This window comes from Myotis brandtii, unplaced genomic scaffold, assembly GCF_000412655.1.
Source record: "Myotis brandtii unplaced genomic scaffold, ASM41265v1 scaffold506, whole genome shotgun sequence".
NCBI lineage: Eukaryota > Metazoa > Chordata > Mammalia > Chiroptera > Vespertilionidae > Myotis > Myotis brandtii.
Genome location: NW_005369287.1, coordinates 3184240 through 3206263, shown reverse-complemented (window position 1 = coordinate 3206263; position 22024 = coordinate 3184240). Strand labels below are relative to the sequence as shown.

The following is a 22024-nucleotide window of genomic DNA, read 5'->3' as shown; positions in this document are numbered from 1 at the left end:
ATCCTTCAACATTTTGTTGGAAAAAAAATCTTTGGAATATGTATTTTAAAGTACTAACAAAGCCCAATTTAAAGTATAGTAACCACATTTTCCAATTATCTGAAATGACTCAATAGGTCAAATGTACAAGTGTTCTTTAGGTGAACTTCAATAAAATGAAATTGTTCTTATGAAGGTTCTAAAACAAGCACTGAAAACTAAATATTGAATAGAACTACTAACAGGTGTTCTGACCTCTAAGAGAGTAGCTATGTGTCAGTGCATTAGCCAAGCTTTTAAAAACAGCTTCTGTGCATTAATTAATGATAAAAGGCTGTATTTTTATCTACTAGGAATGCTGACACAGGATTCTGCAGATCAAGACATGTGGGGAAGATGTGTTGATCAAAGTAAACTCCCAATTTAAGCAAACTTACCAGGATACTGAATCTCATGTATTCAGTCTCTTAGAAACAGGTAGAAAAATCAGAATGCTTAATAATCCTATTTAGTCAAACACTTTAAAAAAACAAATTTAAATATAAGAGAATGCAACAAGGTATTTGAACCTGAATGCAGAGAATAAATACTTTATTAACTGATTACAATTGAAAGTCACAAACAAAAAAGGGGTGTATTAAGGCAGAGCCATATATATATACATATATATATGACATACATATATATGACATATATATATAGACAAATCCAAAGACTGTTACCGCTTTACATTAATAACCTCTGCATTTTTCTTTTACACATTTAGGCAGTGTGCTTTCTTTTCTTCTCACAGAAATGAATCTTGACCAATATTTTAAATTATATTTTGATAACAACTTATAGGATCATTGATTTAGACAATGACTAGTGTATCAAATGCTATCTGATAGTTTTCTCAGCATATTCCATTTGTGGTGGTATATTTATGTTGGTGTGGAAAATTTGATAATCATCTTCTTTTTTCCAGTAAAACTAACACATAATTTTAAAAAATGATTTTGTATAGTCTTAACTAAAATAAGCTTGGACTTCCAAGTCAGTCAAATGTCCAAAGCATATTGTTTTCTGCCCTTCCCTAAACCTTCCTGTATGTTTTAAGTAGCCTTTAGAATATGATCACATGGTTTAATTTCAGATCTATAAATTTTGAGGTTTTCAAAATCCAAACTTACTTCCTTATGCAAAGTGGCAATGCAAATAGCAATCCTACATAGTGAAGAATCATTTTTCTTCTGTATAGCTTCCTTTTATAAAAATGGGCAACCACAAAAAAAAAAAGATAAGTTTAGTCCATCTGACAAAGCACTGCAGCTCCCTAATTCCACTCTTGAAGGAAAAGGCAGAGGCAAGTTTACATTATCCCAGAAAACTGAATAAATGGCTTTATTTGGTATCTTCAAGAAGCTTCTCCTTCCGTAGGAGATGTTGGTGATGTAGGAGAAACTGTGACTGGTTTTCGTGTAATTCTGTCCAGTTCCGCATGAACATCTGATAGGACAGGCTTCTGGCCTACATTGAAGAAAAAGAAATGCGATTTAGATATAAGTAATAGTATCTTTTATAGCAATGTCTCTTCATTCAAGAAACTGCCAAAGGTTTCATTAATTTTACCTAGCATACTAAAGTAAAAAATATATATAAACGAAGCCACTTTAAAATGGAGTCAGAGCTGCGGTCCCAGAGGATGCCTCCAACCTTTGAAATGTTAAAATAGGGCAAAATAACCTTTGACTGGGCCTAAAGCAGCACTGTATCCCAAACAACTGTGTGCAAAGACAACAAGAAATCAGACTGTTATAGCTACAGACTGAAAATTAAAAACATTCTTTAGAATTAGCATCCCTATGTTAGCTTATCTGTACTTATAGAATTGCCTTCTTCTAGAAGCTGACATAATTGAGCAGTTGATGGAATTGTTCCCCTTCCCTTTCTCATAAATATTCCTGATCCCCCTGGCCTTTGTCTCCTAAAACTATTTAGGTTCCTGCCTGAATTAGTGCTTCCTGAATAGCTATTCTATGTGACACGGCACCAGAGTTAAGTGAGGGTTTTTCAAAATGCTGACACGCTGAGCTCAAAAGGTTCGCCATTACTGTCCTAGACCCTGGAATCTTCAGAAACACTGGGACTGTCCTAATAAAAAAGATGGACAATAACAAATATTGAAGAGAATGTGGAGAAATTGGGACCCTCATACCTTGCTTTGGGGAATGTACGTTCATAGCAGTATTATTCATAACTAGAGGCCCAATGCACGAAATTCGTGCATGGGTTGGGTGCCTAGGCCTGGTCGATGATCAGGGCGGATTTGTGGGGGGATCAGCAGGGTGCTCAGGGGGGCCCCCCCGCTGGCACCCGCCTTGGCTGGCCTGGGGCCTGCAGGCTGGGAACAGCTCCTATGTTGAGCATCTGCCCCTGGTGGTCAGTGCACGTCATAGGGACCGGTCGTTCCACTGTTTGGTTGATTTGTATATTAGGCTTTTATTATATAGATAGCCCCAAAGTGGAAATAATATAAATGTCCATCAACTGATGAATGGATAAATAAAGTGTGACATATCCATACAATGGAATTTTATTCAGCAGTAAAAAAGAAATAAAATATTGAAATATTGAAACATAAAAGAACCTTGAAAACATTATGTTAAAGAAGCCATATTCATATGAAATCTCCTGATCAGCAAGTCCACAGAAGCAGAAATCAGATTAGTGTTACCTAGGACTTGGGGCTCCAGGGGAGGGAAGGAGTAACTGCTAATAGGTTGGAGGTTTCTTTCTGGGGAGATGAAAATATTCTAAAATCAGATTATAGTGATGGTTTGCATAACTCTAACTATACGAACACTACTGAACTGTACACTTTAAATGAGTGAGCTTCACTTCACAGTATGTAAATTATATCTCCATAAAACTGTTTTATATATAAAAAAAAAAAAAAAAGCTCCAGTAACTATACCTGACTTTTTGGCAGATGGTGGTAAACCACTGCTTCCACCTCCAGCCCCAGTTCCAGGGCTGCCACCACCAACACTGGGGCCTCCCGGAGAACCAGTCTTTTTACTCAGCAAACTATTGAAGAAATTGGCCAGGACACCTTCACTTGTAGCTCCAGCTATAGAACAAAAAACAAAAACTTTCAATCAAAACATCAGGTTTTTCTACAAATTATTATTTTAGTAATCACACATAGAAAATGAATAATAGGCTTGAAATTTAAAAGCTGTATGTTCCAAATTCAGGTCTAGTTTGATCTTAGAGGCTGGGTAACTTCTCTGATCTACTCATACAGAACAAAATATAAATAACCTTTAAAAATGCAAGATAATTATTTAAAAATTAGAATGTTATTTTAAAAAGGCCAAAGGCATATTAAACAGATATTAGTTGCTATACATCTCTGCTTTGAAAGGGGTTCTTAAAAATATAACGTTGAAAAATATCTGCCTCAAGTACTATAAAAAGTTATCTAATTCTCCTATATGATTATGCATATAGTTTTCATGTTAATTGCAGGTAACCTATTATAAAAATATGAATTTCTTCAATGACCTACCATAGGAGAATGATTAAATAAACACAAAGCTATCATAAAGCTTCCATCATAGAAATAACATATTAAGACTATACTGTAAAATGGTTTTCAGTCTAACTATGAGATTATATCTATAGAGACAAAGATTAGAAGCTATTGCACAAAAACCACTATGGTAAAGGGGGATTTTAGGTAGATTTCTTTCTACTGAAAACATATTGTGTTGTTTTCTCCAAGAAAAAAAGAAATGTACCTTTCATGTTTGGATCAATTTTTTTTGACCCAGCAGGGATGGGTGACACGCTGGCAACATTGGATGACACTGATCTGTTTGGTGTTCGAGGGGAGCCTCCTGGGACTCTTGGTGAAGCATCCTATGTAATAGGAAAGCCATAATTATAAAAACGAGAAACTTTCAACTTCACAAAAGTTCTTATTATAAACTAGGGGCCCGATGCACGAAATTCGTGCAAGGGCCTTGGCCCCGGTCCCCGCCCACCACCACTGCTGCCGCAGCTGGGGGCCTCTCCCGTGGCTCCCGCCCACTACGGCTTTGTCCAGATGGAAGAACATCCAGAAAGACGTGTGGTCTAATTAGCAAATTATGCTTTTATTATTATAGAAGATAGAAATTATTTTGCAACTGTACCCCATCTGTTCTTTTACACTGCAAACCACTGACAAAAACGTTTAGCAATCATATCCTCTGTTAAGGACAGAAAAAAGGCCTGTCTTTTTCTTTGCTGTGGCCTTCCACAATTTATGAAAAGCACCTGGTAATTAAATCCCAATGTTTTTAGCTCCTCTGATTCAAACAGCCCCTCTGTTCAAACTGCAAGACAAGATAAGCTACTCTCAAGGCTACATTCTTGCATTCCCCCTTCTCCATGCTGTTTTTACAATTCAGGTATAATTCACACCAAGGAGTCTCTAGTTAGTAGACAGTTCCCTCGCTCTCCTCCTCTTCAAACAAGCCTCTTTTGAACTCTTCATAACTTTTGTTCTAAGCATGCTTTACAGCAGTAGTTCCCAACGTGGGGCACATGCTCTACAGGGGGACAATTTGATTGTTAAGGGGGGCAATTTGAGAATGAATTATTAACAGTGAATTTTTTGCATATCTTATGGTTCTAGGGGCCTCATATACAGTATATAAATATATATTGTGACATATTTATGCATTTCAGTTCTCTATGTTTTGAAACTTTATTTGCTATTTTTTCATATCACTTCATATTATTATTTGTTTTTAACAATTTCTTAGTGATTTCTTCCTCGGTACTTCAACTGTCCTTTCATTCTTTTATTTTTTTCTTTCATGGGTGCCATGTTCTTTGGAAGCTTGTTTAGACCAAGTTAATGGCCTTTTAGGCTTCCTCCACGTGAACAGGAGTTCACTTTTTGAATAATAAGAATTATATGTCATGGGGGGGGCGGGGGGGGGCAGCAGGAGTTTAGAGATGCTTAGGTGGGGCATGGCCAAAAAGGTTGAGAACCACCGTTTTACAGGCTTGGGGAAAAATCTGATAAGACACCTCCCTAAAACATCTGTCCCCATCTCCTAAAAAACAAACTATATTTTCAAGACAACCTCCTTGATGTCTGCTCAACTTCAACCCAAAATCCTCCTCCCTTTCTTGACACCTAGCAACAGCAGCCATTCCTCTTTAAAAGGGGAAGGTGCTTTTTGTTTCTTGCCCTGTATTGATTAGCAATGCACCAGGCCTTTCCCTTCTGGGAAAGTAAAATAAATTTCCTCTCTGCATCTCTTCTTTTGGTTGTAAATTCCTTCACTGGCCAAACCCTAACATCTTCATTATTAGAAAATACCAGAGACCCATCACATTTTAGAATACTAATTTTCCCTTCAATGGAGAAAGAAAACGTATTGAGTACTGAAGGGTGGTTACTGGCATAAGTTTGAGAGTCAGATCTGGGTTCCAATGTGGACTTACAGCCTACCAGCTGCATAATGTTAGGGAAGCCAATGTCCTTCAAAGCTTCCATTTCCCCCAGTACAAAATGGGGCTAATAATAGTTCCTGCCTCATAGGGCTGTTGTGAGGATTTATAAAATAACACATATAAATGGTTCATAACTGATGCATGACAAACACTGCAAAATAGATCTTTATCATTTAAGTCATCTAAAAGGGAGCAAAATTTATCTTTAAAAAATCTCATAAATTCCAGAAGAATTCTTAATTCATGTTTATATTAAAGCACACCCATATGAGACATGTATATGCTTTAAAAAATAAAAAACTAAAGCAGTATGCACTGCATTTTAATAGTTTTGTCAAAATCTGTAATACTGACCACAGGCCGCCCAGCTGCAGTTGGTGGTTGCTTTGCTAAAAGGGTCTGAAAAACACAAAAGAATTCTAGGTTAGATACTCATATAACATGTACTAGTATGATTGTATTTTCTTCTACTTCTTTTTTTAATCCTCACCCGAGGATATTTTTTCATTGATTTTAGAAAGAGTGGAAGAGAGAGGGAAAGACAGAGAGAAGCATTGTGAGAGAAGCAGCACATCTATTGGTTGCCTCCTGCACACCCCCTGACCAGGGCCCGGGCCAGGGAGGAGCCTGCAACCCAGTTACGTGCCCTTGACCAGAATCGAACCCGGGACCCTTCAGTCCGCAGGCCAACGCTAATCCACTGAGCCAAACCAGCTAGGGCTGTATTGTATTTTTAAAGAAACTACGTAGAATAACAGTTTACCCAGTAACCACACTAAGTCTGTTTATGATGTAATTTCATACCTGTAGCTTCATAAGAAATACTTGGTCATCTTCTGCCATAATTTCCTTCTCATGCACAAACTGAAATGAGCAATGAGCAATGCATAAATGAGCAAGTCTGGAAGCAGGGATATTTGCAACTTATTTTTCCTAATTATACAGCAGACAGAAGAGCCATCACATTCTTATTTCAGGGAAACCAGGAGCAAGTTGCTTTTCATGCACACATGGTCTATTTTCCACCAGTTGCCAGAGTGATCCTTTTAAAAGGTTAGATCAGATTACATCACTCCTCTACTCAAACACCCCCTCCAAGCACTTTCCATCCCACTAAGAATGAAATCCAAAGTCCTTTCTGCAGCCCCAGTGAGGCCCCAAAGACCTTAACTCTGCCTTTCATCTCCTAACCCCTTGGGCATTCCTGCCTCAGGCATGTGCACTTCCAGTTCCCTTTGCCTTCACCACTCTCCCCTCTTACCGGGGACATTCCCTAACCATTTTAACAACAGCATGCCTCTGGTCCCTGTCCTGTTTCTCCCCTCTGCTTCACTTGCATAGCACTTCTGACCACTTGAGAGATGGCCCATGTATTGATTTACTGTTACATCACACCCTCCTAGTTAACACCTAGTGCCTAAACAATGGCTCAATAAAAACAACTAAAACAAATCCCAATTTGTTGGTAAAAGAAAAACTGGGAAAACCATTGCTTTTTGGTGTGTGCATTTCTTTAATAGACAGCCAAACCAAATACCACATCAACTGATTTTTCATTTGACATTACTTTTCTTTTTTTTTTTTTTGATTACCCACAAACAGAAGACAGCTGCCAAATGTAAATGGAGTCTTAAGTAAGACTTAATGTATGTTAGATCAAAATTACTTTTTCTTGAAACATCCAAAGTTAGTGAGAAGTACTATATACAACTTTTCAGAAATGTCTATAATACCTAACTATTAGAACACCATGAACTGCTTAACATGAAATTAAGATATAGGAAGAAAAAGTACCTTCTGGAACCCAATTTAATGGTCTTAAGAGTGATATGTAATAGTCAAGACTAAATCTGAGCTCTAGGTTAGAAAGTTCACAGCTTCTACCTATTCAAACTATTCAAGATCTACATACTCACTCATACTAATCTGTGATTTCCATTAAAATATGAACTCTGAACTAATATTTTCTAATATAAACATGCCAAAGGCTAAGTCATGACTCAGTAACTGAATAGCTGATTTATGTTCTGATAAAACAGATCTTTATTTTGAATGATACATTACCAACACCCAAATTACACTTGACAACCCAAATTACACTTTTATCTTTCTACCTTACAATCTTAAAATTATGAACTTGCCCCTCAGTTTAAATGCATAAGTATTGAGATTATGTGTGTATATACTAAAACTGTTACCTTTCGAACAGGTGGTTTAGTTATAATGTCTTCAAAATTATCTTCTGCTTTTAATGTTTGAAAATTTTCGTGTAATATTCCTATTTTCTTATCATTATCCCACCCAGCTGGACTGGAAAGAAACACACATGAGAAATTTTCAAGCATTTATATAGTTATTCTTTAAATTTAAGCCATGATCAGATTAAAAGGAACATTTTATGAAAATAAATTTGACCAATTATGGAAAACCAATCAGCTTTTTAAATGATAGGGCTCAAGTTACAGTTTACTAAATCACCTCCCAATTTTATTCAGATAACTTTTTAAAATCATGTCTCAATTATATATTGGATGCTTTATGTTATATCATAACCAATTAAAGAATAAGTAGATATACTGATATTATACACTCAATAAATAGCAATAACATGGCCTTTCGAAGAGGGCTCAGGCCAGCAGTAACTCTAAAAGACAATGATAAATAGGTCAGGGCAGGTTATAAATAAAACAGTCTAGGGACAGATTCTCACCTACTCATCATAGAAAGGTCTCCACTGGTCTCACCTCAAAACTGAAAATGATGACTCACCATCAAACTGTAGCAACAATACGTGATAAAATAATGTATTTAAGAGCATACTTACATAAATACTGCATCTTTTTCCACCACAACAGCAGGAATCTTATACGGAAATCCATATAGTTTCTGAACGATGTATTTATATACTAAATCTGTATTTTTGTTTTCTTTTACTGAAGTGTAAATAAGTGCTGCACCATCTGAATGGAACCATTAAAGAAATTTCTGGACAAATTCCACAAACAGGTCATAAAGTTCTTGTTCTCAGCCTAACATTCACAGCTACATGATTTATTCATTTCAAAAATAATTTCTAAAGGTGTATTTATTATATATGGTCATCGAAGATTTCAAAAGTATAAAATACTTAAATGCAGGCAAAAAGGCAAATAAAATATTTTATAATAAGCTATAATAAAATAAAACCAAAAGTCTCATTAAGCCAAAAAAGAAAAGGTAAATTTAGTAATACTGACACTACTACTATCTATATTTAAAGCACATGAAGAGGCAATTTCTTTTTTAAACTTCATGGAGGGGTATTATTTATCAACAACCGTTTTGTTTGCCTTTTCAACAAAAATGGTTTGCACAAGTACCTCTTACGATTTTTACTAGTTCCAAGGAATGAGGACTTTGGGGACACAGCTCCAGAGACCCACAAAAAAGAGATGAATCAATAGGTATTACCAGGAAGCGTTCAGAAATGATCCAAGGTAAAGTAGATTTCATGGCTAAAACTTGAGCTAAGACAATCTCACATGATATATTAATAAAAGCAGATCATAACTTTTACCCAAACAACACAAATCAAAAGAGGCCTGTGAAAAAAAGGGTCAGTGTGACTACTGACAATGTGGTCAGAGAGGCTATCAGAAATTCTATGACCACTGGCCATGATGTCCTGAAAGAGATGGTAACTTATGCCTGAGGAAATGCTGGGAATGGGCTGACTTCTGATCTGAGACATTCATATTTGCTAGGACATGAACCTGAAAGTGGTATTGCTAAATACTACTTAACATAAATCTTGGTAGAAATAAATATCATAGTCTTAAGTAAAAGCTTAATTGTGTAAATTTTTCATTAATGATCTTCCTCATGTGAACCCATTTATAATTTGAAAGATGTCTACAGCTGAAAAATTTGCATTGCAATTAAAATTTTAAAAATAAAGATGATTTTGAACTGTTGCCCTCACTCACAGACATACACACACCTCACTATTAAAGTCAACTAGCTCTACTAAAAGGTCTGTAATTATCTCGGTGGACAGCTTACTTCCTGATTACATTTCTGTATGTACATTTTCAAATAGAGCATTAATACATCTTAAAAGAGACTGTTCTCAAATTTTGTAATCTTCAAAGATAAAAAGGGCTTTATATACCTACTTCAATTACTTTCACTTTTTGTTCTCTTTTTAAAGACTCTTTATATAGACTAGTGCCCTTTAATTCAACCTGACTCAACCATTATGTGACATGAGAAAGGGCCATGGAGAGAAGAAAGTACTGAAGGAAAAAGGAAAGGGAAACTACCAGGGTTGAGTGATCTTATTCATTATTCAGCTAGGCTTTCTATTAAGTGGTCCTTAAATTAAATGTCCATTAATGAAAATGAAAAACTACTGATACTATAAATACATGTATATTATTTATTATTCTTACCTACTCCTAATATCATTTCTTCACTTTTCAGACCCAAAAGCTTTGGTTGCGGAATGAAACCACAAACTATCTGGTGCACAACTCTCTCCCTTTGGTGCACTCAAGCTGTGGTGAAGTTTTTGACAATAAATTCTCTTAAAAACATTCACTCCTAACCCTCACTTTATCCTCCTTTTAGTTGTACATGTTATTAATTGGCTCATCTAATCCTTGTAACCTAGACTAGACAAGATTCCTTATGTTAGGTTTTCTAACCTTGTGATCATCAAAATCAACCAGAAAGCTTTTCAAAAGTATAGATTCTCGCCCTAACCGGTTTGGCTCAGTGGACAGAGCGCTGGCCTACGGACTGAAGGGTCCCAGGTTCGATTCCGGTCAAGGGCATGTACCTTGGTTGCAGGCACATCCCCAGTAGGAGGTGTGCAGGAGGCAGCTGGTCGATGTTTCTCTCTCATTGATGTTTCTAACTCTCTATCCCTCTCTCTTCTTCTCTGTAAAAAATCAATAAAATATATTTTTTTAAAAAGTATAGATTCTCTAGCTGACCTTGTAATGTTCCCAATTAGTAAGTCTTAGATGGCACAGCCAGATTTTGAAACCACTACTTTAGATTATATGTGGAGATAACATACCAAACATATTAAAAATAAGAACAAACGAACTTAAATGTTGATCTTGCCCCACCACCCACCCAATAAATGAATACCACTTGAGGGAGGTGGAGGTGGAGGGGCAACTGGTTTCATTTATTCAGACTCTAAAACAGAATGATATAAACACATTGGTGGTATAAATACAACTTTTTAATCAGAATAATTACAATGCATACTCATTAAAACTTTCCAAATAAGACTAATATTTATTTTTCTTTAGTACTTTAAACACAGCAAATCAAATTTATATACTTTAATATTTGCTTTTATATCTCAAAATACCCAGATATAAATGATTTGAGAACTAAAATGATATTTCCAGCCAGAGGCAGAAGGAACAAAGCTTATGGAATTTCTAAAGTCCCATCAATTTAATTCCTTTCCTTAAAAACAAACAAACAGGTAAGGTACATTAAGGTACATTGCACTAATCAATGTATTAAAAGGATACACTGTAAACAAAACTTCCGGATATGTGACTGAATAAAATCAAAATGTTCATCTTTGTAGTCATGTTCTTTCTCCAATACACTAATGGCATCACACTGTTGGGTTAAAATAATTTAAAAAAACAATACGTTAACTTTAATCAAGTTTAAATATAATGATTTAAACAGTTCAATTTTGGGTGGGGGAATATCACAAAACTACCACTTTGAACAGTAGGACCTAGAATAGCAATTACTCCTATTTGTCTAGAGACATTTAGTAGGAATCTTAAGACTAATAAATAATTTTATTTCTTTAAAAAAAAGCACTGAATTCAAAGCTATACTGAATGTGGCGAAAACACTATAGAGAAAGTTTTAGTACAGAACAAGACAAGTTTATAATACTTGTTAATTCAACTACTTATGTCCTAGAACAAAGTTTTTAAGATCTAAAATCTATTCTAGTTCTATAAAACACTATGTTCCCAGGGAGTCTGCATCTCTCACTATTTCCTCTTTGTTCCTCTGTTTATCTGATAACTCTGTTGACCTTCATTTCTCCTCTGGTGCCTTTTCACTCTCACTACAATTTCACCAATAGCAAAAAAGGGGGGGGATTACAGGCTATTTTTTAAATGTCACCTGTACAATCAATGAAACAAATTCTAAATTCTACTTGCTACAGAAAAATGTTACAGAAAAAAAGGCATGTTCAAATATTTCACCAAAACCTTTCTGTATTGAAGGTATAAAATCTAAAAATAAACACTCAATAATGCTCATTATACCTAATATTAGTTTGGGGTCAAATTTGACATGTAAAGAAATCTTTAAATGAAATAAGAGGATCTGGACCTAAGGCAAGAAGCTTAGTCTCTCTGAATCTCAATGTCTAGTTTTTAAGCCCAGTGAAACTACCATTTTTCATCCACTCCAGCACACACATTCTCCCATTCCCCTACATATTTTAAAAGCTCTTAAACTGAAGAACATCTGATGGTGCTTTAGATTCTGTGAAATATAGTAGATGATCTCTTCTGGCTTGAAAGTTTTATGCATCTATGACATTATTTAATGATTTAGGTTCCTTTAAGCTTAACAGTTTTCTCCTTTGGAAATTTATGAAGCAAGTTGTGTAATTGGCAGGAAAATATCTGCCAATAAACAACTCTTTGCCAAACAAAACAAAAACAAACCCCACACAAGAGGATCCTAGTGTGACAGTTTAAAAATAGTTTTAAAGAAAAGGTATAAGTAACAATTAACTAAAGCAGGATCATCATTTGAAAAGCAGATAACAGACTTGATTTAAATGCTACCCTTCCCCAATTGTTATTGATAAATTTTGTAGTTTTTAAAGTAAAATATAAGGTAGATTAAAATTTTTTTTATCATTTTTATCCCAAAGATGAATAAATTCCATACCCTCCTTCAATTATATTTGCAAATTTTATGTATTACAAAAAATATTAATAATTTTAGATCTCGAAAGGGTTTATTTGTTCTGTCATTTTCTTAACTATTCCATGACTTACAGACAATAAAGGCATACTACTTAGGACCAAAGGGTGAGAAGATAAACTTTATATATAAATAATTTTTAAAGGAAATTTGACTTTATTATAAAGTGTATATAATGACAGATTAAATGAACAGAATTTTGATTTTAGCAATCCTCTCAGAACCTCTTTAATAAATAAGTAAAAAGCCCCTGATAACTGCATATTAACTTAACATAATGAGTGCTTAAAAGCCTATTTTATTTTAGGTGTTAAAAGTAGATGTTTAAAAGTCTATTTTATTTTAAGTATATAATCTTCTGATATTAGGGTATTAGTATTCCAATATTTAATGTGCAAATTTATAAAAATTAATAATTAACTTATTATCTTACCTGTGTTTATTTCTTTAAACTGACTGTATAATAAAGTCTAATTGGAATTTGGGAAATGATATTCAATCACAAAGAGAATATCCAAAGTAACGTTTTCTTTCAAAGAAACTATGATCAAGATCATAAAACCAACATGTAAATATCATTCAATTATTTTAAACTATTATTTATATTTAAGAAAAATTATCTAGGAAAAATAATGTGTCAACTCCAAAAGGGATCTGGGAAACAGAACAGTTGTTCATCCTGGGTTAATATCAGTAACAGAATCTCTAGGAAGCAAACTAACCTTTGTGCAAACTACTAGTACTGGAATGCCCAAGTTGTGTGTAAGTGTATCCGCACCCAGGGGTAAAACCACACTGTCGTCTTTGTCTTCCTGTGACATGGTATTTCTTCTCTGAGGAGAAGCTGGGAAATCTTCTCCTGGCTCTACATATTCTTGAAAGTCTCTAATCACTGAAAATCAAAGTAAATAATTTAATACATAGTTTAGAAATTGCTTTATTTCAGCAGGTAGCTTTTTCTACCATAATCTAAATATATATTTTACTAGAGTTTATACTTGGTCTTGTGTAAAAGAAACAAAAAGGGTTTGTGAAAACTATTTCAAGGACAGTACAGATACATTGATCCCACATTAATTATTAGGAGGCAGAGTATAAGACTCAATGGCTCCAAAGAGTGGGATTCAACATAGGCATGGTTTAGTTTGTGCAAATTACTTTAGGCAAGTCACAATCTAGCTTTGTCTATCTTCTCTAATTCACAAGTACTGAAAAAGGATAAAAGAAAAATATATGTGTGAGGAAGGGGGAATTCCACAATTTAAATGACAATCCTAGATGATTTTCTAAATATTAGCTTCCTTCTCTAAACCCTTTTTTCAGATCTTCTCCTTTTTACATAGGTGCAATCTTGGGCCACATTCATTCTTTAACCCTGGTGAGAATTAATGAGGTATTATCACCACTGATAAATTTTTACAACTCATTTGCAAGGTTGTCAAAATCTTCACTTAAAACAAGGTGAATGTATCAAGAGCCTAACCAATATATACTTTGACTCAGTAATTATTCTTTGAGGAATTCTCAAAGAAACAACCAGTGATTCCTATATAAGACTGCTTCTCATGTTTAAAAGCAAAACAAATCTGGAAACAAATTATCCACAGCATAGGATTAAAACAGTATATGAGGGAATATTATACAGAAATATAAAGGAAGAAAATATCTTAAACTTACATGGTGTCAAGGAAGAGGGAATCCTGAACACTTGAGTGCAGTTCCTCCAAGAACAAAGGGACATGCATTTACCCTTAGCAACTTTGGTAGCTACTACCCTTCAAATCAAAGGCTGAAATCTAACAGCGCTTCTCAAGTTTTTAGCATGCACTCGAGTTTCTGATTTAGTAGTCTGGGGTGCGGCCTAAGAATGTGTATTTTCTGACTAGCTCCTGGCTGTACTGATACTGATGCTGGTAGTCCTGGGACCACTGCTGTAGTATAAATTTGGAGAGGGGGGACGAAAACCCAAGGCAATGGCCAACAGGAAAGAAAGGTATAGATTAAGAACAGCTGGACATCTTTTTCATTGATTTAGGACATATATTCTCTTAAGTTTTCTGTTTCCTTGCATATAAATTACAGTAAGTGTCAATTCTCCCCAAAAAGTTATTATGAACTAACAATAACAAAGAAAAGCAGTATTCCATCTGTATATTTTCTTAAGCAAAGTACAACATTGACAAATGAAGCGCTATTGTTGAAATTCAGAACTGTGGCAACTGGTTTACAGTTGGAAATGACCCATATCATTTTCATAATTTCCATGAAAACTTCCAATTTACATGGGCATGTACAAAATATATTATGTACTTTGTGAATAAAACCAGCTTAACATCTTTATACAGGGTATCCCCCCCAAAAATATATATTCACTTTGAATAATTGTAAAGGCAGTGTTTATTAAAATACATTTCATTTTCAAGATGTAATAGAATCTACAGATACTGTATATATGCTTTTTTTGGGGACACCCTATATTTAGGTTAACATCTTTTTGGACATATTTCATTTTGACAAGGTTGATAAGATTGTTCTGCTTATCAAGAAGTGAACTGCTGAAAATGAGCAGCTGAAGAAAGATTCAAATTTTTTAAATCTTGAAAACAACTTTTCAAAATGAACACATATGGCCTTTTGGCAAAGGAGCTAAGGCACCTCTAAGAAAGTCTGCCATTATGTAGACGTTTTGAATTTAAAATTATATTAAAATCTAGCATAGCATTTAAACTGAATTTCAAAAACAGAACTCACATTGTATTTCTTTCATTAAACTTTATTCAAAGTAAAAAATTCCCAACAATTATGATTGCCAGTTAGGAAATTTGTTTTTGAAATTTATATTAATATTTATAGACTACTCACACTTTTGTTCCATTTCTTTCATTTCTTCAGGAGGAATTTTCAATTTGTCAATATGTTCTCTAACAACACTTGCCCATTTCTGTAAAGAATCCAAAGCAGTCCAAGGCTTTGACATATCAACAACCAGCATAATTAGAGTGTCCTTCAGAGAAATGGCATCCAGTGAAAATTTAAGGAGGCCCTTGTGATACAGATCTCCATCTAAGATCCACACATTACATCTTGTTTGATCTACAACAGACAAAGGAAAGTTACCAAGGCAACAGGATTAAGTTATTTCATCATCCAACTAACAATACTTTGTATTTTAGATCATCTAAACAGGAGATGCCTCTTCTGACAAAGTTCAACTACTTAGGTCATATCTACCAATTTAGTAAAAGCCTATCAAATATTCAAGGAAATAATTTTACTGCCAACATGGCACACCAGCATCCTCTACTTCATATTTCTTAATCCCAAACCACAGACTGAATAACATGTTGCTATTCTTACCATCAGCAGATAGAGCCATGCATATTCAAGATATTATATATAAAAATGAGAAGGCAAGTGATCTATAGAAGAAAAAAATGGTTGATCAGATAAGAAAAGCAGGGAGATGACATCTTTATGTCAAAAAATGAAAAGGAGATAAAGGGGAGTCAGCAAACAATCATGGGATACTATTATTCATCATGTGAGGGAAAATGAACTGAAAATTGATATTCTTCAATGAGAGCAAGAAAGCTGGTCTGCACACCAGAATACATTAAGATGTTTAATATCAATCCCAATCCCAAACCAATAAACATATGCCTAAACATAACTATTTACTGATTGGCATGACATAGTAGGACTCTTAGTGAAAAACGGCACACTCAAGACTAATATGAGCAGCAGTGCACCTTGGAAAGACTTCAGAAAACTTAGGTTACAAATAGATGATATTCACCATCCCTGTCTTCATCATGAACATTTAAGTACAAATATTCCAATCCTCTTCCTTTCTTGTACTCCTCTATTCCCTGAATTTTTCTTATTAAGCTTGTTTTCCCAGCTCCATCTTCACCTGTAAAAAAAGAACAAATCCTTTAAATTATAATATGGAACACACACACACACACACAAGCTCTAGAGCTAAGTGAAAAACCTAATTGGAACTAGCTTCAACCAGAAGAGTAATTTGATGAAAAATAATCAGGAAACCAGAGTTGAAGAGGCAGACGTTGCCTCCAGGATTTTCTCTCCCAGTGTCTCTGTTCCTCTTGTTAAGTCTCTGGTTCTATCCTATTATAAATGGCTTCCTCTGTGGGTATTTTTCAGGAAGCTCAACTCTTATGTCATCACAGTTTAATCTACAAGGAACAAAATACTCTCTTTCAGCTTTCAGTTTGAAGAATCTCAGGTGAACGCTCTTAAAAGTATTAATAGCAGCCCTAACCGGTTTGGCTCAGTGGATAGAGCATCAGCCTGCGGACTGAAGGGTCCCAGGTTCAATTCTGGTCAAGGGCATGTACCTTGGTTGCGGGCACATCCCCAGTAGGGAGTGTGCAGGAGGCAGCTGAGTGATGTTTCTCTCTCATCGATGTTTCTAACTGTCTATCCTTCTCCCTTCCTCTCTGTAAAAAGTCAATAAAATATATTTTAAAAAATACTCAAAAAATATTAATAACAAAACACTCATATGATTTAAAGTTGGCACAAGTTTTAAAAGTTTAAAACTAGGCTAGCTATCCAATGTTTTGGTGAGGATTTTTTTTAATTGTGACTTTATTTAAATACTACATGTTACTGTTTCATAAACTTATTTAGTTATTAGCAATATTATGTTAATAGTAGGTTCTTGGATCTAAGGACTTATTCCTGGAGATTCATGAGTTCTCTGAGAATTTAAAAATTGTTTTCATTTTCATGTTAAGTTTTTTAAAAATTATATATATTTTAGATCTTCTGAATGACCATCTTTATATCTAAATGCTGCAACAAGACTGCAGTACCCACCTCTGCACTGGTATTTATAACCCTACTGTGCCAAGCTGAGACAGAACAAGCATGCCAAACTAAAAAAAAGTGTCACAGAGCTGTCAGTTCTATATTCAGTTGTACTGGCCAGACTGGTTCTTTTTATGAACCATTTTCCAACACTTCATAGCAATAAATAGCTTTAAATAGACCATAAAGAACTTTTCATTAAATGAGTACTTATTTTTTAGTACTATTATTGTAGTGTACTATTAAACCGGCCCATCAAAATAACAGATTGGGTTGAAAACAGTAATATGCATGATAATGACAATGATTCCTATGATGATCCATAATGCTTAAAAATGGAAATAATAAAGTAAATCAAGGAAAAGTAAAATACATAAGTATTTATGTCTACTATTAAACCCAAATGGCATTTAATTTCAGTAAAACATTTATTTTCTATATATTTCTTTTCTTTTTTTAATCCTCACCCAAGAAGTGAGGATATTTTTTCTGTCGATTTTTAGAGAGTGGAAGAGAACAGGGAGGGGAAGAGAGAAACAATGATGTGGGATTGGTTGCCTCCAGGTCTAGGGGCAGGGATAGAAACTGCAACCCAGGTACATGCCCTTGACTGAGAATCAAACCTGTGACCATCCAGTGTGCAGGCTGACGCTCTAACCACTTAGCACACCAGCCAGGACAGTTCTATAGTTTTAATGGAATTTAATTTATAATTCATTTTAGTTTTGTAATTGTTCAAGAACTATAAACAAAAAGAATTTAAAGAATTTATATCTATTCACCTCAATAGGCATGAAAATTAGACATAAAAATAACTTAAATCACTGGGTAAGGAGGTCTATGAAAACCTTTTACAGGGAGCCTGACTAGGCAGAGTAGAAGCTCCTTATGGCAGTGAAACTATTCTGTATAAACTATAATGTTAACTACATGTCATTATACAGTTGTGAAAACCCATATAATATACACCACCATGAGAGAACCCTCTTGTAAACTATGGACTGCAGGTGATAACTGAAAGGTTAAAGTGGATAGGGTCTGTCTAACAATAACAAGTCAAAGTCAGTTCATTGATTGTAATAAATGTGACACTGTGTAGGATGTCGATAATGGGGGAAGTTTTGCAAATGTGGGGACAGGGAATATTCAGAAACTCTCTGTGCTTCCCACTCAATTTTGCTGTGAACCTAAACCTGCTCTAAAAAATAAAGTTTATTAACTTAAAAAAGTACCTGAGCCTGTTCTAGAAAAAAAGAAGAATCAAGATTTTTCTTATGGCAGGTTACTTTCCTGAAAGGAATCCTCTGAGTTAAAATGACAGCAACTGAAAAAATTATTCTCCCACAGAAACAATGTTATGTACTGTAAGCAAAAATTTAGTGCCCAGACTTATGATAGAAGCTTACAACAACAATACAATGTTCAACAAGAATTTTCTAAAGTATATATAGATCCATAAAAATAGGCAGTAATTACATGAAACTTCATTTAATTTGACACAAGAATAAAAACCATAATATCAGCTAGAAATAATCACTGATAATTTGGTTATCTCTATTGGTGACACCATGAGTGATTCTTTAAATAACAAGTTTGCATCTTCCTTCTAGTTGATCTAATTCCAATTTTAAAGGTTTAATAGGCTCAGAACAGATTCTGAGCCCAATTCACAACGTCAAAAATATTGTCAATCTTAACCACATATGCTCACTATTTTAAGTTCTTGCAACCAGCACTAGAGCATAGATATTTCCTTTTTCTAAGGACTGAATATAAGATACTCTTGAGACCAGAGTACTTGTTTTTCATCATTCATTTTACTAGACTTATGGTTCTCAAAAATGTATCAGACTCACCCGGGGGGGCTGGTTAAAACACACACACTGGGGGCCTCACCTCCTGAGGTTCTGATTCAGTAAGCCTGGGGTGGAGCCTGAGAATCTCCATTTCTAACAACTTCCCAGTGTCGAGAACCAGTGCACTAGACATTTACTACACTAAGCCAAGCACCAGGAATACAAATATCCTTATGTCAAAGTCACTGTCCTCTAGGACAGTGATGGCGAACCTATGACACGCGTGTCAGAGATGACACGTGAACTCATTTTTTTGGTTGATTTTTCTTTGTTAAATGGCATTTAAATATATAAAATAAATATCAAAAATATAAGCCTTTGTTTTACTATGGTTGCAAATATCAAAAAATTTCTATATGTGACACGGCACCAGAGTTAAGTTAGGGTTTTTCAAAATGCTGACACGCCGAGCTCAAAAGGTTCGCCATCACTGCTCTAAGAGCTCATAAATTCGAGAGAGAAAACAAACAGGAGATGATTTCAAGATACTGTCATTAGGATCACACTAGAGATTAGTGACAAACTAGGAAGCCAGCCCTAAGGGAGTATTCTGGTTTTGCTTGGAACTCGGAAAGGGCTTTGAAGAGAAGGTAACACTTTAGCCAAATCTTGTACTGTAGTGTTAATGAGCCATGGAAGAGTTAGTCTAAGTAAGGAAAGCATATACAGAGGCTGGAGGCAAACAAGTGTCCTTCTAGAAAGGACAAATAATTTGCATGCATGAAATTTAAAATGTAAGGGGAAAAGAAGCCAGAAAGTGAGAACAAATAGGGGATGCAGAGCATCAAGGGCATGTTATGCCAAGCTGAGATGGTTAAACTTTATCCTGAAGATAATGGGAAGCCACTGGCAGTGTTTCGGTATTTTAGAAAGACCACTATGGCAAAAGTGTGAAAAACTGACTGACAAGGGTAGGTTTAGGAGTAAGGAGACTAGATAAGAGACTATTATTGGAGTCCTCCACGAAATGAGGTAGGTCTGAACTAAGGTCTTAGCCTGGGAGTGGGGACAGCTGCACTCGAAGGCTGACTTGATTGGGAGTTAGCAGAGATGAGAAAGGCACAGAAGTCAGACAAGACTCTCCATTTTTAGAGTTTCAGTAACACTGCCCTCTCCTATTCTACCACTTACTCTGATGAGGTTGGACCTAAGTCTTCCCTGCACGTTGCTCTTTCATCCCCACCCCACATTTGTGTTCCCCAGGGTTCCTTCTTCAGTCCTCTATTCTTCTCGCTGCACATGGAACTCCAGGAGGATCTCCACGCATTATTTCAATACCACCTATAACCTAGTGACCCACAGATTTCCTTCCAGCCCCAGCCTCTTCTGAACTGCTTGCCAGCTGTAACTACTTGGGTGTCCCATAAATACCTCAAATCTCAACATGCACAAAAGCAGTATCGTTATCTTGCCACCTTTCCCCAACACACTCACTTATACAATTATTAACATAAGACTCCAACCTCAAGGCCTTTCTAGCCACTGTTTCCTCTACCTAGAACATGCTCTCTTCAGAAATTTGTATGTTGCTTAACCTTCTTCCTACCTTCCACCAACCATCACTTCCTCAGGCAGATTGTCCCTAACCACCTGATTTAAAATCCCAACTGCCCAACATTCCTATATGCCTTCCTATATGTTTTACTTACTTATGTATTTCCCCTACCCCCCAAAGCTCCAGAGGAACAGGCATTCTGTGTTTTCTTTGCTGCTGCAGCCCCAGTGCCCAGAGAGTGCCTGTGACTAAATCAGCTTTAGTGGCCAAACCATTTAAGAAAAAAGTCACTGAATTCCAAGTTATTTATAAAACAGCACATAATGCCTAATAGTTTGAAGGGTTAAAAAGAAAAACTACATATGTATTTCATTGTATGCAATTAATATACCTTTCAAGTGGCAAGTAGGGCAATGGAGCCTGAGTGATTTCAAACACTGATGAAAGAATTCATCAGCCGATTGTCAATCAACTGTAAGAAAGCTTTAGCTTCAGTTCCTTGGCCTTCAGCTGGCAGTGAAACAGACATACCAGCTTTACATGTGCCAGCCAAATAGTTAATGATCTGTAAACATACACTTCCACAAATAGAGAGTTCCTACTTAAACAAGCTAATACGAAAGTCCTTCTATAAAGCAAATAACCCTTTAGTGATGATGTTAAAATTATTCTCTAAATATTTTTAAATGTTTTTTATCTAAATTTGCACTTATATTAAATTTTCTTAAAGAAGGATATCTTTTAAAAAAATCAAAACATTTCATTAGATCAAATTCTATTCTAATAAAGCCATTTTCACGCCCTCATCCCAGTATTGGGAAACTTTTCCTATAAAGAACTAGGTAGCAAATATTTTCGGCTTTGCAGGTTACATAAGGTCTCTGTCACATATTCATCTTTGTGTTCTTCCTCCACCCCCCCACCCCCCCGCAACTCTTAAAAATGTGAATAAACAAATCCCATTCTTAGCTTGCTGGCCACATAAAAATAGCATACAGGCCAAAGCCTGTCCCAGTAGATAGACCAAAGGAGGAAAAGCTTGTTAATCAGATTACAGTGAAATTCTCCATAGCAAATAAACCTGTATTCCAAATTATTAGTCTGAACCCAGTCCAAATTAGTCACTCTCTGTGAGCCAGGTATAAGATCCAAGTACTTCAGTTTTATCATAAAGCAATAACAGCCATCAAGTCTCACTTCTTCCCTCAAATTTGAAAGCCAAACTGATTACAAAAGAAAATCTCCTTAGTCACCAAAACAGTGTAGGAGTAAAGGTGTGCTCATAATACTGTTTTATCTCCCCAACAGATCTCTAATTCAACAACAAGATGTAATGTCCATAAACTTTACAATGATAGTTTATCAAACAGATTAAAAACAAGAAGAT

At 35.3% G+C, this 22024-nt stretch overlaps 1 protein-coding gene across 2 annotated transcripts; it reads right to left on the bottom strand.

Annotated features, from left to right (window-relative positions):
- Positions 1 to 541: 541 nt before the first annotated feature.
- DYNC1LI1 (dynein, cytoplasmic 1, light intermediate chain 1) lies at positions 542 to 16396 on the bottom strand. Of its 2 annotated transcripts, XM_014548434.1 has the most exons (12): positions 16247 to 16396; positions 15808 to 15869; positions 15313 to 15543; positions 13173 to 13342; positions 11010 to 11103; positions 8300 to 8435; positions 7674 to 7785; positions 6280 to 6339; positions 5830 to 5874; positions 3765 to 3885; positions 2936 to 3091; positions 542 to 1488 (listed from the first exon to the last, which is right to left on the bottom strand). In XM_014548434.1, exons 2-12 carry the CDS (start codon positions 15824 to 15826, stop codon positions 1376 to 1378), a joined length of 1257 nt encoding a protein of 418 aa, XP_014403920.1. In that variant the 5' UTR covers positions 15827 to 15869; positions 16247 to 16396; the 3' UTR covers positions 542 to 1375. The 2 variants fall into 2 exon arrangements, with proteins under 2 accessions (XP_014403920.1, XP_014403921.1); XM_014548435.1 differs by lacking the exon at positions 15808 to 15869 and having other exon boundaries at positions 16247 to 16395.
- Between the last annotated feature and the right edge of the window lie 5628 nt (positions 16397 to 22024).